The following is a 17900-nucleotide window of genomic DNA, read 5'->3' as shown; positions in this document are numbered from 1 at the left end:
ACAAAAAAAGATGTGGGGCACCCTTAAAAACAGGCGGCGGGTTACTGTGGTGTAACACCACCTCGAGAAGGGTGTTGTTTGCGGGACATGGTGTTGCTCTTTTCCTGGTCCTGGTCGCAGAATGGTCTGCTTTGGTTGGGAGACTGGAGGTTTATTCTAAGGGCCTGTGTCATTCAAATATCAAAATGGGCAAGACCCGATCGGTCCACGCACGCGCCAAGACCTCTTCTCACAGTGATTATTTTCGTTTGCTGTTATTAAGGTTTTCACTTTTTTGTAACCTCTATTACAATAACAAGGTCTCATAAAATATGACATACAAAACAAAATTACGGTTATTGAAGAATACAATATTTATTTTGAAACTGTACAGAAAGCGATTAACTCAGCAGCCTTAAATGGCGACTTTATTTACATCAATTCGCAATACTGACATTTTGAAATTCTACTTTTTGCTATGCCGCAGATAAAGATTTCCATGCCTCCTTCGAAAAAAATTTGATATTTAAAACAAAAAAACATACAAAATGGGAGCAACCATGTGGCTATAGTAATACTTCTGGTCCCGATACCAATAGTTTGGTACCGCTGTCAGTACCAACATGTCTTTCGATGCTTTTCTATACTTTTCAAAATAAAGGAACCACAAAAATAAATCCTTACTGCCTTTTTTGAGCAAAAAAATCTTATGATACACTAAACTTATGTTTCCTTTAGCAATCAAAGAAGATGTTTGTCTTTAAATAAAATAGTGAACATACTAGACAACTTGTCTTGAAGTAGTAAGTAAACAAACAAAGGCTCCTAATTTGGCTGCTGACATATGCAGTGATATATTGTGTCATTTACCATTCTATTATTTTGTCAAAATTATAAAGGACAAGCGGTAGAAAATGGGAGTATTAATCTACTTGTGTGTATACTGCAGGCATGTGATTTGACCACAATGAAAAACACAGAAAAAATTTCCGGGGGTCTGGGGGATGAAGGCCAGGTCCAGGGCGGTGCCCTGGTGGGGGGACAAGGGGGGCAACGCCCCCCGAAGCTCCTGGTTTTTCACCAATTTAACATGTTAAAATTAACAAAGACAGCACCATTTGAAGAAAATATTTTAGTGTTTAAAGAAATGAAAACATCATTAATAGAACATACAATACCCCAGTTATCCTAATGAATCACTGTATATGGTTCAGTTCCAACTAGGGTTGTCCCAGTCCGATATTTGGATCGGATCGGCCGCCGATATTTGCCAAAAAATGCGTATCGGCAAGGCATGGGAAAATGCCGATCCAGATCCAGTTTTAAAAAAAACTCCAGTCCGTGTTTTCCAACGCACCGATTTAAATAATACATTCCACTCTTCTGCTGCTCTCTAAACTCCGTTCCGCATTTTCCAGCACACCTTCAAAACATCCACAGGTCTGTGTTCTAACCGTTCAGACGGCCGTGTGAATTAAAAGTTACGGTAAAAATGTCAGCTGTGTGGGATTATTTTATCCTATAAAACGAAAATGAAGAGGTGGGGTGCAAAACATGCCACAATAAAGTCAAGCGTGGTGGTAAAGTTGTAAGACATTTTAATGACTATTTAGAGTGAGAGGCTTTTTAGCGCTCATCATTGATGAACACAGGAGCAGGCTGACACCTGAGCATCTTGAAGTGCTCGTCTTTGTTAGAAAGAATCTCCCCATTATGCTTGGACTTCAATTGTTTGCCCCCCCCCCCCTGACTGGGGCAAACAATTGAAGGGAGTGTGTAGATATTTTTTTTAAAGTTTACACTTGTTCAAGAGCAAGTATTGATGCTGTTATAGACATTTTATCCCACTCAGGTTGTTTGTGTGTTTTGCTTTTTTTAATAATGTTTACAGCACTATTTGCACTTTATACTGTTCACAGTTTTACTGTTTAATGATGCCTTTTCTGTTTGTCATGTATAATTTTTGATATTTTGTGTTTATCCTTGAATACCAACTATTGTGTATTATTCAAACTCACCTAATTCAGCTGGCTAGTTGTTATCAAGAGTATTAAAATCCTTTTCAGCATGACTCTGACAACTAAGTAGGCTAAATAACTTTACACTTTAATACATGCTCGGATAGGCCAGTATCGGCCAGTATCGGTATCGGATCGGAAGTGCAAAAACCTGGATCGGGACATCCCTAGTCCCAACAGTATTTAGTCACTAATATTTATATCTTGTGTTCATTTCACATCCACAGGTGTCACATTGATCAGTGTTATTATCTACAGTTTATTTACAGTATTACCACATTACTTCAGTTCACTTCACGCATTTACTTGCTCGGAGAGTCCTAACATGAGCTTTCCTTGCAAATTTCTGAGCAGCCTGCATTTTCCTTTTGGTCTCTGCTTTTGTAGCTTCTGTTTTGGATTTCACTGCCAACTTCTGCCTCTAGTATTATATGCAAATTTATTTGAAATAAATTGTTAACTGGAATCAATAATGCGACTCTTTGAATTTCTGTAGTTTCATAATATATTTTCACGTGGCTTTTTATTTTTAGAAAAAACCATTTATATTTCGCAAAGCAATAATTGGTTGATATTTAAAACAAACATGTGTATTTTGCAAGCAAATATTTTTTACCTTACCTCATTATTAACTACCCTGTCTGCAACTGAAGTGGGTTGTTTGGGTGGATCTTTCCTCTCGATTTCTACGGCAGTTGTCGATGTAAACAAAGGATGAAGTCCGTAAGGTTTGCTCACTTTCGGTTGACATCCAAGAGTACCAGCTAGTGAAAAGTTTGTTTTCCTTGCTTCAAGTTGTTTCATATGTTTTTGGTGTTTCGCATGTACTTCCAAAGCCTTGAAACCTCGTGATCCATAGTCAATATTATCATGACACCACGTGCACAAAACTTTTCCGGGACGATCGATTTTCCGAATAAAATCGCCGAACAAAGACGTAACTTCCTTCTTCCCAACAGTAGCAGTGATTTCCCTTTCCATCCAGTCCCATCAAAACTTATTTTGGACATGTTTATCAATTTCTTTTACTCGTGAAGCGTCCTTTCTCTCGAGAACCGACATCGTTTACATTTGGAAAATGGCGGTATTAACGTCATCCCTCATGACAGATGTCCTGATTGGTCACAAGAAACATATCTACCAATCAACTATGGTGTAATATTACATATTACGCCGTAGTTGATTGGTTGGCACTTTTTTTCCCCCCGAGATTAAAAAAGACGGAATTCTGACTTTAGACGGAAAAATCACATGCCTGTGTTAATATTTGCTTATCTTGTCTTTAATCATGTTCTATCTACATTTCTGTTAATATGTAATTCGCACCTATTCTTTTGTAGTTTGGATACTTAACAGAAGTTTTTGGTGACACTACTAAATCGGGTATCGATCCGATACATTTGTCACAATTAAGTGTTCCTGTGTCAGGGGACATATTTCCTGAGTCTATAAACAGGAAAAAAACAAACAAATATTTTGTAATCATTATATTATTGCCTAGATATGACTCTTGTACTTGGTATCGCTACAATTGATATTTGTATAGATCTCCCGTTTTTGTTTACATTCCTGACCAGTAGCTTGCTGTTAGCGGTTAGCTACTGTATCCTCCTGCGGTGTATAGCAAAGCATGTCTAGCTATTCCTCAACCTGCAGGGATGATACTTAAAAAGAAACAGTTTAATTGTCGCCAATGAAGTGATTTAGAAGTAGCTAAAACAGTACAAAGAAGCGTTAGCCGCTAGCTAGCTACTGTTTTAAAGCGCTAATTGCATAACAGCGTTCATAGACCCACGTACTGTTTAAGCCAAAATACGCCATGTCTTCACATTGTTTCTGCTTGCAAGAGTTGTGTGTGGTTGACTAACATGCGCCACGGCGCGCCTCATGTCGATGAAAAAAATTTTTTCAATGGCAGTATAGTACCTATTTTAATTTAATAGTAACTGTTTACCGTACACCCCTACTCCCTATACTTGTTTATTTTTATATTCTTATTCTCTTTTATTACTACTTGATCTATGTTTTGTATTGAATAAATAATAATAATAATAAGCCATTTGTAAAACATTAAAATTAGAGATGTCCGATAATATCGGACTGCCGATATTATCGGCCGATAAATGCTTTAAAATGTGATATCAGAAATTATCGGTATCGGTCTCAAAAAGTAAAATGTATGACTTTTTAAAAACGCCGCTGTACGGAGTGGTACACGGACGTAGGGAGAAGTACAGAGCGCCAATAAACCGTAAAGGCACGGCCCAATCACATAATATCTACGGCTTATCACACACATAAGTGAATGCAAGGCTTACTTGGTCAAGAGCCATACAGGTCACACTGAGGGTGGCCGTGTAAACAACTTTAACACTGTTACAAATATGCGCCACACTGTGAACCCACACCAAATAATAATGACAAACACATTTCGGGAGAACATCTGCACCGTAACACAACAAACACAAAAGAACAAATACCCAGTACCCCTTGCAGCACTAACCGGAACGCTACAATTTACACCCCCTGCCACCCCCCACCTCAAAGAAGCCCAACTCATCCTCCTCATGCTCTCTCAGGGAAAGCATGTCTCAAATTCCAAGTCGATGTTTTGAGGCATGTTGGCATTTTTTCCATAACCTGAGTTGATGTATTCTTGAAAACCTTGTTACATTGTTTAATGCAACCAGCGGGGCATCCATCCATTTTCTACCCCTTATTCCCTTTGGGGTTGCAGGTGGCGCTGGTGCCTATCACCTCTACAATTGGGCAGAAGGCGGGGTACACCCTGGACAAGTCGCCATCTCATCGCAGGGCCAACACAGAGAGACAGTCAACACTCACACTCACATTCACACACTAGGGCCAATTTAGTGTTTCCAATCAACCTATCCCCAGGTGCATGTCTTTGGAGATGGGAGGAACCCACGCAGCCACAGGGAGAACATGCAAACTCCACACGGAAAGATCCTGAGCCCGGGATTGAACCAAGGACTACTCAGGACCTTCGTATTGTGGTGCCACGGTGGCAGAGGTGCACCAGTGGGGCATCACAACAAAATTGGGCATAATAATGTGTTAATTCCACGACTGTATGTATCGATATCAGTTGATATCAGAATCGGTAATTAAGAGTTGGACAAAATCGGGATATCGGATATCCGATATAGGATATCGGCATTAAAGCCATTATCAGACATCTCTAATAATAAACCATTAGTAAAACATCAAAATATCACAGTACGGGTCGTCGCAGATGCTCCGTTGTAAAATATTTCTTGAAAGGAAGTGACGTAGACTTTGTGCATGTGTGGACCGATCGGGTCTTCCGGAACCGGACGGGTAGTGACAGGCCATTTGGATCTTTTTGCCCATTTTTGAAGCTTGAAAATATAATCTTTTTAAAATATTTCACAAAGTGGAAGTTTGCATTGTTTTTTTTGACAAAATTGCTTGGCTGGAATGCATTTGGTTTCTTTAGGCCTCTGAATCATTTTTTGGCGAGATTCTTGCATTTCAAACAACAAAAAGGATAAATCTCAGCCACTTTTTCTTGGTCTGGGTAGTAAAACATTAATAGGGAACAGATTTAGTGGGACAAAGGGGTGACTGATGGGACACTTTTCCTCGGATAGAACAGCAGGGCAATCATCTGTCTGTTTAATATCTTTGCAGTCAGGTGAGCGTGAGAAAAAGTGCAAAGTCACCTACTGCTGCTATATTTTGTCTCGTCAGCAGCAACCGGCGCCCTCTGGGACACCGGCATTACTCCTCCCTCGCCCCAAGCAAAGAAGAGAGGAAGAAAAAAAAAAAGGGACAAGCGACTTACCTGCACCAGGAGCTCCAACTTCCTGTCGTCCAGGAGATGGACCTGACATCGCCTCCCCTCCGTCATCTATAAACAAAAGAAGGTGTTCAATTACTCACACAAAGAACATTGCGTATTATCCAATAATGCTCTTTAGTAATAACAAGGTTGGCCGTTCTAAGGCCACAATGGCCCAATAGAGACAAGTCATGTGCTCATAGACCTTTCTAGTGTTCCCTCTTTGAGACAGGAAACCCACACTCCATCAGAGCGATACGGTCACCACAAAGAGTACAGCTGATTGTGGCTGCACTCTTTGAACTGTTGATGCAATGCTTGTTGAATAGAGCCACCAAGTTCATAAACACAGAAGCAGGTGCAAGAGCCAAACACTCGCCAGTACAAAGCAAAACAAGCCGCATGGTAGGGCTGGGCGATATATCGATATACACGATATATCGCGGGTTTGACTCTGTGCGATAAGGAAAATGACTATCATGATATTCGAGTATAAGTTCTCATGCAACTGCTATCAGCTGCGGGCATTACATTACAGGCTCTTCTCGCTCTTTCCAGTCTCTCTTTCTCACAGACAGGCGCACTTTCTTACACACGTCACATACTGTCACGTCATACGTCACATACAACGTCATACGCCCTCGCGGAGCAGAGAGGTACTAGCATGGGTAATGTCAGCTGTGATGCTAGCAGAGCCGTGCGAGTGATAATACCGGAGAAAGAATGAATTCCTCAAGAAAAAAAGCAGGCGTTGCATCGTCTGGCGGTGGTTTGACTTCAAGTGGGAATATGTTGAACAGACAGTGGAGTGCCATCTCCGGGTTGGGGAGGAGACCCTGCCCCAAGTGGAGGAGTTCAAGTACCTAGGGGTCTTGTTCACGAGTGGGGGAAGAGTGGATCGTGAGATCGACAGGCGGATCGGTGCGGCGTCTTCAGTAATGCGGACGTTGTACCGATCCGTTGTGGTGAAGAAGGAGCTGAGCCGGAAGGCAAAGCTCTCAATTTACCGGTCAATCTACGTTCCCATCCTCACCTAAGGTCATGAGCTTTGGGTCATGACCGAAAGGACAAGATCACGGGTACAAGCAGCCGAAATGAGTTTCCTCCGCCGCGTGGTGGGGCTCTCCCTTAGAGATAGGGTAAGAAGCTCTGCCATCCGAGAGGAGCTCAAAGTAAAGCCGCTGCTCCTCTACATGGAGAGGAGCCCGGTGAGGTGGCTCGGGCATCTGGTCAGGATGCCACCCGACCGCCTCCCTAGGGAGGTGTTTAGGACACATCCAACCGGTAGGAGGCCACGGGGAAGACACAGGACACGTTGGGAAGACTATGTCTTCCGGCTGGCCTGGGAACGCCTCGGGATCCCCAGGGAAGAGCTAGACGAAGTGGCTGGGGAGAGTGAAGTCTGGGCTTCCCTGCTTAGGCTGCTGCCCCCATGACCCGACCTTGGATAAGCGGAAGAAGATGGATGGATGGATGGAGACAACCGTAATTTGTCAAGTGTGAGCCAAAAGCGTTGCTATAAAAAGTAGCATTACAGCTAATATGTAGCATAATTTGTAAAGTCGCCTGCTAGAGAATGAAGAGTGCTTACTCCGCATCTCAACATTTCCATTCGGTGCCACACGCCCACACCATCAAAATGCCGAAGCAAACATTTCCAGATCAACACCGTATGCAAAAAATAGTCAACAACAGAATTTAATAACGTCCGTAGTAACCTACCACATAGCGAAGGACGAACACTATATGACTTCCTATTATGCAGCTCATTTTTATTTGACACTTAAAACGTCTCTGACAATCTTGCACTTTCTGTTTTGGAAATGACATGAACATTTGTGCCACTGCTTAATAACTGTTTAACAAATACAGTTTTGGTCAATTGACTTATTTGTGATTTCCTTCTCTGCATAAAAGTTTAAAATGAGCATATATTAATGCAGTGTGAACAAGAATGTTTTAATGTAGACACATAGAATCATCATACTGCTGTGATTATATGCATAAAGTATTTATTTAAGGCTTAGGCAAACATATGGAGATATATATCGTGTATCGTCCATCCATCCATTTCCTTCTGCTTATTCCCTTTTTGGGGTCGCTGGTTCCTATCTCAGCTACAATCGGGCAGAAGGCGGGCTACACCCTGGACAAGTCGCCACCTCATCGCGGATCATGTATCGTGACATGGCTTAAAAATATTGAGATATTAAAAGGCCATATCGCCCAGCCATACTACTAATAAAAACTGTTTCGGAACCAGCAGTGTTCAGATTGCAATCATCCAAATATGATAAGCAGCAAAGTTGAAAGCCATCAACGTTGTGACTCGGAGAGCCAATGGAGGCGTCAACAACTAAACTAACTAGATGGTCAGCTAACTAACGTGCTTGTTTTCGTGCTCCTAATCGTCTCTTCGTCCTGCAACTCAATGCTTGTTTAAGTCCTATTTTTTTTATTGCTTTTTCAGTTAAAAAAGTGATATTTTCTACACAAATTTCTGCGTTAACACGGACATTTCCCACACCTGCACATTGGCCAGCTTGGACCAAATTCTGGCGTAGCAAAAAGAGACCCACTTCACATTTTCCTGGTGTTTTCTTGCACATAATTCCTTCACTACTGAACAGGAAGCTTGGGTCCTGAGGAACACAAACACCCGCTGGTTTTAACCTAGTGGTCTTCCTGTGCAGTCGTGGGATGGGAGCACAGGGTGAAGACATCGGTTGAAGATATTCCAAAAAAACAGCAGCAAAACGTGTTTGTAAATTTTTAAACGAGGATCACGTTGACCATGCGAGGCAGTAGCCCGTTGAACAAGGCGTGGCCATATTGAGAGAAATTACCCAGCGCCAACTTTCATTGATCTGAGAGTTTTGCAGTCACAAATCAAGACTCCGAACATCCCAAAACAAGCTAGTCAGGTTACTTCTAACCCTCCACCCCAGATCACACCTCACTCCTACCCACTTCTCCAGAATGGGTTGTCTCGGGGTGGAAGATACAGTAAAACAACTTGCACCGAGCCTTGTCTATAAAATTTGCTACACCTCCCTGATACCGAAGTACATGTCAAACTACTTCCAGAATGTAAATGACCGCCATAACCACAACACCAGGGGATTTCCACAAACCACGTCAAACCCAGATTCTGATCTAACAAAAGGTGTCATGTCTTCTGATCATGTTTTGTTTAGTTATGTTCTGTTACTTCAAGACTCCATTAGTTACTGTTTTTACGTTCCCTTGTTTGGTCACCATGTCAACTTATTAGTTTCACCTGTCTCACATGTTGGACTCACGCACCTGTTTGTAATCACAGGGACAATTTAAGCCTGTTGTTTTCAGTTGGTCGTCCTGGCATCATCACTCTGATTCATGATTAGTTCACACTGCTTGTTTCCTGCAATTTCATAGTCCATGCTGCCCTGCTCACGTCACCGCAAGTAAGTTTTTGTTTATTAATGCCACAGATAATGTCTTTTGTTTCACGCCTATAGTTTACGTTTTATTGTTAGTTTTGTTCCTTTAGCCAAGTTTGTGTCTCTGCCTTGTGCGCCCCTTTTCTGTACACTTTTTATAGTCCAGTTCTTTTGCATCTAAGGAAAACAATCCACGCAGTAAACTGCACCATAGTCCAAGTTTTGATAAAAGGTCTTAACTCATTCTCCTTCTATGCCACATCAATATGGAATGCACTCCCAACAGGTGTAAAAGAAAGTGCATCTCCATCGTCCTTCAAAACCGTACTAAAAGAACACCTCCAGGCAGCTACAACCCTAGCCTAACCCCCTCCCTCCACTCCATCCCACCTCCCCGGATTGTAAATATACACAATCCAATGTATATACTTGTTCTTATGCTTTCTGAGCTCAGTATGTTCACCATTCGCTGTACATAACCTACGAAGTGAGATCTACACTGTTATAATGTCCATTTCTCAGATTATATAATTGTTGCTGATTGAAATATGCTGACAGCAACCCAGCCTAACCCCCCCCCCCCCCCCCCCCCCACCACCACCACCGCCCCAACCCCCTCCACATCCAGCTCCCCGGATTGTAAATAATGTAAATAATCCAATGTATATACCCTGATGATTAACTTGTGTGATATATGTATTATGCTGATAGTATATATTTGTACCATAAATTGATTAACGTGACTTATACAAGTTGAAAAACGTATTCGGGTGTAACCATTTAGTAATCAATTGTACGGAATATGTACTGTACTGTGAAATTTACAAAGCCCTTTTCCATATGACTTAGGAAATTGTGTTGGATGTAAATATAAACAGAATACAATGATTTGCGAATCCTTTTCAACCCATATTCAGTTAAATATGCTACAAAGACAACATATTTTATGTTCAAACTGAAAATCTTTTTTTTTTTTGCAACGAATCATTAACTTTAGAATTTGATGCCAGCAACACGTGACAAAGAAGTTGGGAAAGGTGGCAATAAATACTAATAAAGTTGAGGAATGCTCATCACACACTTATTTGGAACATCCCACAGGAGTGCAGGCTAATTGGGAACAGGTGGGTGCCATGATTGGGTATAAAAACAGCTTCCCAAAAAATGCTCAGTCTTTCACAAGAAAGGATGGGGCGAGGTACACCCCTTTGTCCACAAATGCGTGAGCAAATAGTCAAATAGTTTAAGAACTACGTTTCTCAAAGTGCAATTGCAAGAAATTTATGGATTTCAACATTTCAACATTTAATATCATCAAAAGGTTCAGAGAATCTGGAGAAATCACTTCACGTAAGCGGCATGGCCGGAAACCAACATTGAATGACCGTGACCTTCAATCCCTCAGACGGCACTGTATCAAAAACCGACATCAATTTCTAAAGGATATCACCACATGGGCTCAGGAACACTTCAGAAAACCACTGTCACTAAATACAGTTTGTCGCTACATCTGTAAGTGCAAGTTAAAGCTCTACTATGCAAAGCGAAAGCCATTTATCAACAACATCCAGAAATGCCGCCGGCTTCTCTTGGCCTGAGATCATCTAAGATGTACTGATGCCAAATGGAAAAGTGTTCTGTGGTATGACAAGCCCACATTTCAAATTGTTTTTGGAAATATTCGACATCATATCATCAGGACCAAAGGGGAAGCGAACCATCCAGACTGTTATCGACGCAACGTTCAAAAGCCAGCATCTGTGATGGTATGGGTGTGCATTAGTGCCCAAGGATGGGTAACTTACACATCTGTGAAGGCACCATTAATGCTGAAAGGTACATGCAGGTTTTGGAACAACATATGCTGCCTTCTAATCACCGTCTTTTTCATGGACGCCCCTGCTTATTTCAGCAAGACAATGCCAACCACATTCAGCACGTGTTACAACAGCGTGGCTTCGTTAAAAAAGAGTGCGGGTACTTTCCTGACCCGCCTGCAGTCCAGACCTGTCTCCCATAGAAAATGTGTGGCGCATTATGAAGCATAAAATACGTCAGCGGAGACCCCGGACTGTTGAACAACTGAAGCTCTACATAAAACAAGAATGGGAAATAATTCCACTTTCAAAACTTCAACAATTAGTTTCCTCAGATCCCAAGCGTTTATTGAGTGTTGTTAGAAGAAAAGGTGTTGTAACACAGTGGTGAACATGCCCTTTCCAAACTACTTTGGCACGTGTTGTAGCCATGAAATTCTAAGTTATTCATTATTTGCAAAATAAAAAAGTTTATGAGTTTGAAAATCAAATATCGTGTCTTTGTAGTGCATTCAATTGAATATGAGTTGAAAATAATTTGCAAATCGTTGTATTCCGTTTGTATTTACATCTAACACAAATACCCAACTCATATGGAAACAGGCGTTGTACTAATAAAAGTTTCAATCAATCAGTCAGTTTGGAATGAATTCTGGCGGAGCAAAAAGAGGCCCACTTCACGTTTTCCTGCACATATTTCCTTCACTACTGAACAGGAAGCTTGGGCCCTGAGGAACACAAACACCCGCTGGTTTTAACCTAGTCGTCTTACCGTGCATCTGTGGGTCTGGAGCACAGGGTGAAGACATCGGGTGAAGATGTTCCAAAAATAACCAGCAGCGAAACGTTTACCATGCGAGGAAGTAGCCCGTTGGACAAGGAGTGGCCATAGTGGGTGAGCAAAAAACAAACATTACCCAGCACCAACTTGCACTGATCTGAGAGTTTAGCAGTCACAATGTTGTGCTTCCAACACTTGTGTGTATGTGGCTACTATCCACTTTAACGGCCTGGGTTGACCCTCCCACCCACTGATCTCCAGTGGTTTGAGCGTTTGGATTGGGTGCACCTGTGCACACACAATGAACAACACACACTTTCTTTCCCAACGTTGACTTTCTGTTGTTTTTGTCTACTGCCCGCCAGTGGCAATCCACCTTGGGACTCACATTCAGTGTTTATACCGTATACAGTCTTTTTTTTTAATTTGCGCAATCAATGACGAGAAGCACATTGGAGTGCGATTATGACAATAACACAGATGTCGCACCAAGCAACAGTTGTGGGCTCTGGGTGACACAAGCACACAGGAAAAAAAATGAGTAAACATCGCTCGCAATAAGCTTCAAACTGCTGACGTTGACACAAGTAAAAATACACCCTGTATGGGGACAGTGCAAATGCAACAAATCACCGCCTTGGAGGCTTTTTAGGCCGGGACAAAGACTAAAATTAACTTTGTGGGATTGGATGAGCACTACGGAGTTGATGAAGCCAAATACAATAAAGTCTATAAATATGGTCAATTATTTTTATTTCTTTTTGTCCTGTCCAGCTTCTCATGCAAATCATATTGTTGATGTAGATGCCCGTATCGGCTTTACAAATTTACTTTACGAAAGAGAAGTGTGGGATACTTCTCTAGTTGCCTTATTTGTATTTGACTTTATTAAATGGATTTATATTATTATTTGGTGCAGCCGGAGGGGATAGGAAGAGGGGAAAAAAAGGAAGCTAGATGGGGAAATTGTGGGGACAAGAGGAGGATGAGATAGAAAGACAAAAACAACAACAACCATAGAACAACATCACCAAATAGGATATGTACAGATATGATGGTAAAAGTCATAACAAAGAAGCAGTTAGTGAAATAAAATAATACAGAAATGACAATCAATCAATTTTTATTTATATAGCCCTAAATCACAAGTGTCTCAAAGGGCTGCACATGCCACAACGACATCCGCGGTACAGAGCCCACACAAGGGCAAGGAAAAACTCACCCCAGTGGGACGTCAATGACAATGACTATGATAAACCTTGGAGAGGACCGCATATGTGGGCAAACCCCCCGCCCCTTCTATAGGGGAGACCGAAAGCAATGGATGTCGAGCGGGTCTAACATGATATTGTGAAAGTCCAGTCCATAGTGAATCCAACATAACAGTCAGAGTCCAGTCCATAGTAGATCCAATATAATAGATGAACAATAAACATTATTACACTACAAATGGAGCAATACAAATACCAATAGAAATCAATCAATAAATCAGAGTTTATGTATATAGCCCTAAATCACAAGTGTCTCAAAGGGCTGCACAAGCCACAACGACATCCAACGGGGCAAGGAAAAACTCTACCCAATAGGATACAATCAGGAACCTTGGAGTGCATGGAGTTAATAGGACAACAGAAATAGCACTATTTATAATTAATAATAACAATAATTACCTCTATTATCAACATTGCAAATGTTCAAATGCAACAATACATATATGTAATGCCATCCATCAATCAATTTTCTAACGCTTATTCCCTTTGGGGTTGAGGGGGGCTCTGGTGCCTATCTCAGCTACAATCGGGCAGGGGTAAACCCTGGACAAGTCGCCACCTCATCGCAGGGCCAACACAGATAGACAGACAACATTCACACTCACATTCACACACTAGGGCCAATTTAGTGTTGCCAATCAACCTATCCCCAGGTGCATGTCTTTGGAGGTGGGAGGAAGCCGGAGTACCCACGCAGTCACGGGGAGAACATGCAAACTCCACATAGAAAAATCCAGAGCCCGGGATTGAACCCCGACTACTCAGGACCTTCGTGTTGTGAGGCAGACGCACTAACCACTCTGCCACCGTGAAGTCCCCCGTGCATATATGATAACTTGAAATACAAAAGAAAGCAGATATATGGAGGGTAAGAAAGAGAAGCCAACTATATTAAAGGGGAACATTATCACCAGACCTATGTAAGCGTCAATATATACCTTGATGTTGCAGAAAAAAAGATCATATGTTTTTTTAACCGATTTCCGACCTCTAAATGGGTGAATTTAGGGGAATTAAACACCTTTCTATTTATTGCTCTCGGAGCAATGACGTCAGAACGTGACGTCACCTAGGTAATAAAGCCGCCATTTTCTCAAACACATTACAAACACCGCGTCTCAGCTCTGTTATTTTCCGACTATTTTCTGGAACCCGGGAGACATCATGTCTCGTCGGTGTGTTGTCGGAGGGTGTACAACACTAACAGGGAGGGATTCAAGTTGCACCACCGGCCCAAAGATGCGAAAGTGGCAAGAAATTGGACGAAATTTGTTCGAAATACGAGGGTGTGGGGAAAGCCGACGAAATGGTCAGTCGTTTGGTCCGCACACTTTACCGACGACAGCTATGCTACTACAGAGATGGCAAGATTGTGTGGATATCCTGCGACACTCAAAGCAGATGCATTTCCAATGATAAAGTCAAAGAAATCTGCTGCCAGACCCCCATTGAATGTGCCGGAGTGTCTGCAAATTTTACTGGCGGTGCTAAGGCAGACATGGCACAGAGATGTATGGATAACCAGCAGATGCATTTCCAACAATAAAGTCAACTAAATCACAAAGGTGAGTTTTTTTGATGTTGTTGATTTATGTGATAATCAGACATATTTGGTCGCGGCATGACTGCCAGCTAATCGATGCTAATATGCTATTTAGACTAGCTGTATGTACATTTGAAACTATATTTACATCCAGCGTTTCCCTCCACCCACATTTAATGCCAAACAAACACTTACCAATCGATGGATTTAAGTTGATCCAGTGTCACAAGATGCGAAACTTCCGATTAATGGTCTGCACATTTTACCGGCGATGCTAAAGCAAACATGGCCGAATAGCATCAATAGCTATTCGCTCAATAGCTTCAGTTTCTTCTTCAATTTCGTTTTCACTATCTGCCCCCATACTCCAACCATCCGTTTCAATACATGCGTAATCTGTTGAATCGCTTAAACCGCTGAAATCCGAGTCGGAATCCGAGCTAATGTCGCTATATCTTGCTGTACTATCCGTATTGGCATCACTGGATGACGTCACAGGAAAATGGACGATGGCTTCACAGATAGCGAAAATCAGGCATTTTAAAGCTTTTTTTATGGATTTTCCGGGATGGGTGAAATTTAGAAAAAAAATTCAAAAAAAATAAAATAAGCCACTGGGAACTGATTTTTATTGGTTTTAACCCTTCTGAAAATGTAATAATGTTCCCCTTTAACAAGACATGACTGTGTGTTGGTATCAGCCACCAAGCAGAGAAGCAGAGTCATCTGACAGTGATGCTCAGCCAGTATTTTCTTCTCGTTACCTTAAACGCGTCGCAGAAACTGTCTCCGAGGGTTGGCAGGAAAATAAATACCAAAACTATTAATCCCAGAACGCAACGAGGAGCGGTCGTGCAGCAGACATAGAACCAGCAAATAGGAGCCAATTTCCCGGCCGGCCTGGGGGAGGAGGCGGGGGCGCGTCAGCATCCATGTTGGCAGTGACCAGCAGTTCTTCCGTATGGATTCAAGCCGGCTAACTAGTGGCGTTTTCGGCGTCTATCGTGCCCGCTCATCCCTCCTTCTCCTCCTGAAGGCTGGCTAAAAAGCCCTCCTCGCCGGGCGATGAAGTCCCGCTGCCCCCCCGCCCACTCACTCCTCTTCCTCCTCCTTCCAGCCGCCCGCCGAAACTGTGAGAACTGAGCCGCGGACTGTACCAAGTGCCAGCACCGCGCAGGGGGGGCGAACATATGAAAAAAAAGACAGTCGGACCGGATATCAATTGAACATTCAATTGAGTGTTCGCTGTGGAGCTTACTCGTGTTAGAGACTGGTATTATTGAGGGAAATATGTGGGCAGAGAGGAAAATACATGTTTTGCAACGGCCATGTGAGACGCGGCTCCCCCCCCCCCCCCTCTGACTGTGTCTGCTGGCGTGGTCCTGACATCTGTGTATGTGTCTACAGTCAAAACATGGATGCATTCATTCAAGTAACAGAGTGCACACTGCTAATGAATTTGCACAAATATCTAGACCAGGGGTCATCAACCTTTTTGAAACCAAGAGCTACTTCTTGGGTACTGATTAATGCGAAGGGCTACCAGTTTGATGGATACACACTTAAATAAATTGCCAGAAATAGCCAATTTGCTCAATATACCTTTAATAAATAAATCTATATATTTTTAAAAAATGGGTATTTCTGTCTGTCATTACGTTGTACATTTTTTTTCCTTTTGCGGAAGGTTTTTTTGTGGAGAATAAATGATGGAAAAAAACCTTAAAGGCCTACTGAAATTAGAATTTCTTATTTAAACGGGGATAGCAGGTCCATTCTATGTGTCATACTTGATCATTTCGCGATATTGCCATATTTTTGCTGAAAGGATTTAGTAGAGAACATCCACGATAAAGTTTGCAACTTTTGGTCGCTAACAGAAAAGCCGTGCCTTTACCGGAAGTCGCAGAAGATGACGTCACCCGTTGAGGGCTCCTCACATCCTCACATAGTTTTTAATGGGAGCCTCCAACAAAAAGAGCTATTCAGCCCGAGAAAACAACAATTTCCCCATTAATTTGAGCGAGGATAAAAGATTTGTGTTGGAAGATATTGATAGCGACGGACTAGGAAAAAAGAGTTAAAAAAAAAAAAAGTAAAAAAAAAAAAATGCAATTGCATTGGGACGGATTCAGATGTTTTACTAGGATAATTCCGGGAAATCCCTTATCTTTCTATTGTGTTGCTAGTGTTTTAGTGAGTTTAATAGTACCTGATAGTCGGAGGGGTGTGTCCACGGGTGTCTTGAGGCCAGTGTCTGAGGGAAGTCGACGGCAGCTGTATGGACGGCGCAAGCTCAGCTGATCTCCGGTAAGAGGTGACTTTTTACCACAATTTTTTCACCGAAAACTGCTGGTTGACATTTGGTCGGGATCCATGACCGCTCTGATCCATAGTAAAGCTTCACCTCCGGGAATTTTAAACAAGGAATCACCGTGTGTTTGTGTGGCTAAAGGCTAAAGCTTCCCAACTCCATCTTTTTACTTTGACTTCTCCATTATTAATTGAAGAAATTGCAAAAGATTCAGCAACAAAGATGTCCAAAATATTGTGTAATTATGCGGTTAAAGCAGACGACTTTTAGCCGCGAGTCGTGCAGCGCTAATATTCCCTTACACTCCTTGATGTCACGCGCATGCGTCATCATTCCGCGACGTTTTCAACAAGAAACTCCGCGGGAAATTTTAAATTGCAATTTAGTAAACTATACCGGCCGTATTGGCATGTGTTGCAATGTTAATATTTCATCATTGATATATAAACTATCAGACTGAGTGGTCGGTAGTAGTGGCTTTCAGTACGCCTTTCATTCAACTAACAGAGTGCACACTGCCAATGAATTTGGACAATTATATAGACTGTGGCTTCTCATTTTTATACCAAACCCCAAAAGGGATAAGCGGTAGGAAATGGATGGATGGATGGAACAAATCTCCTTGCTTAGGTTGGCCCTTGTCTGAATGATTCGGGGCCTTTAAAGGCGTACTGAAATGCGATTTTCTTATTTAAACGGGGATAGCAGGTCCATTCTATGAGTCATACTTGATCATTTTGCGATATTGCCATATTTTTGCTGAAAGGATTTAGTAGAGAACATCCACGATAAAGTTTGCAACTTTTGGTCGCTAACAGAAAAGCCCTGCCTTTACCGGAAGTATGTGCGCGTGACGTCACCCGTTGTAAATTCTAAGTTAATTATTATTTGCAAAAAAAAATTCAGTTTATGAGTTTGAACATCAACTA

The 17900-nt window shown here is 42.0% G+C and overlaps 1 protein-coding gene across 8 annotated transcripts in view; it reads right to left on the bottom strand.

Moving 5' to 3' along the window:
• The window catches only part of LOC133562911 (FERM domain-containing protein 4A-like), a 182992-nt gene that overhangs the window by 87440 nt on the left and 77652 nt on the right, over window positions 1-17900 (bottom strand). For 7 of the 8 annotated variants that reach the window (XM_061916742.1, XM_061916739.1, XM_061916744.1 and 4 more), the window contains exon 2: window positions 5827-5892. In XM_061916742.1, coding sequence (XP_061772726.1) covers window positions 5827-5892 — 66 coding nt within the window. Of the gene's footprint in view, window positions 1-5826; window positions 5893-15421; window positions 15775-17900 lie in introns of those variants that run through there. The other variant, XM_061916743.1, reaches the window with a different exon arrangement.

The sequence above is a fragment of the Nerophis ophidion genome, linkage group LG12, assembly GCF_033978795.1.
Source record: "Nerophis ophidion isolate RoL-2023_Sa linkage group LG12, RoL_Noph_v1.0, whole genome shotgun sequence".
NCBI classification, from domain to species: Eukaryota; Metazoa; Chordata; class Actinopteri; order Syngnathiformes; family Syngnathidae; genus Nerophis; species Nerophis ophidion.
The sequence above is the reverse complement of the archived record's forward strand: the minus strand, read 5'-3'. Positions and strand labels throughout refer to the sequence as shown.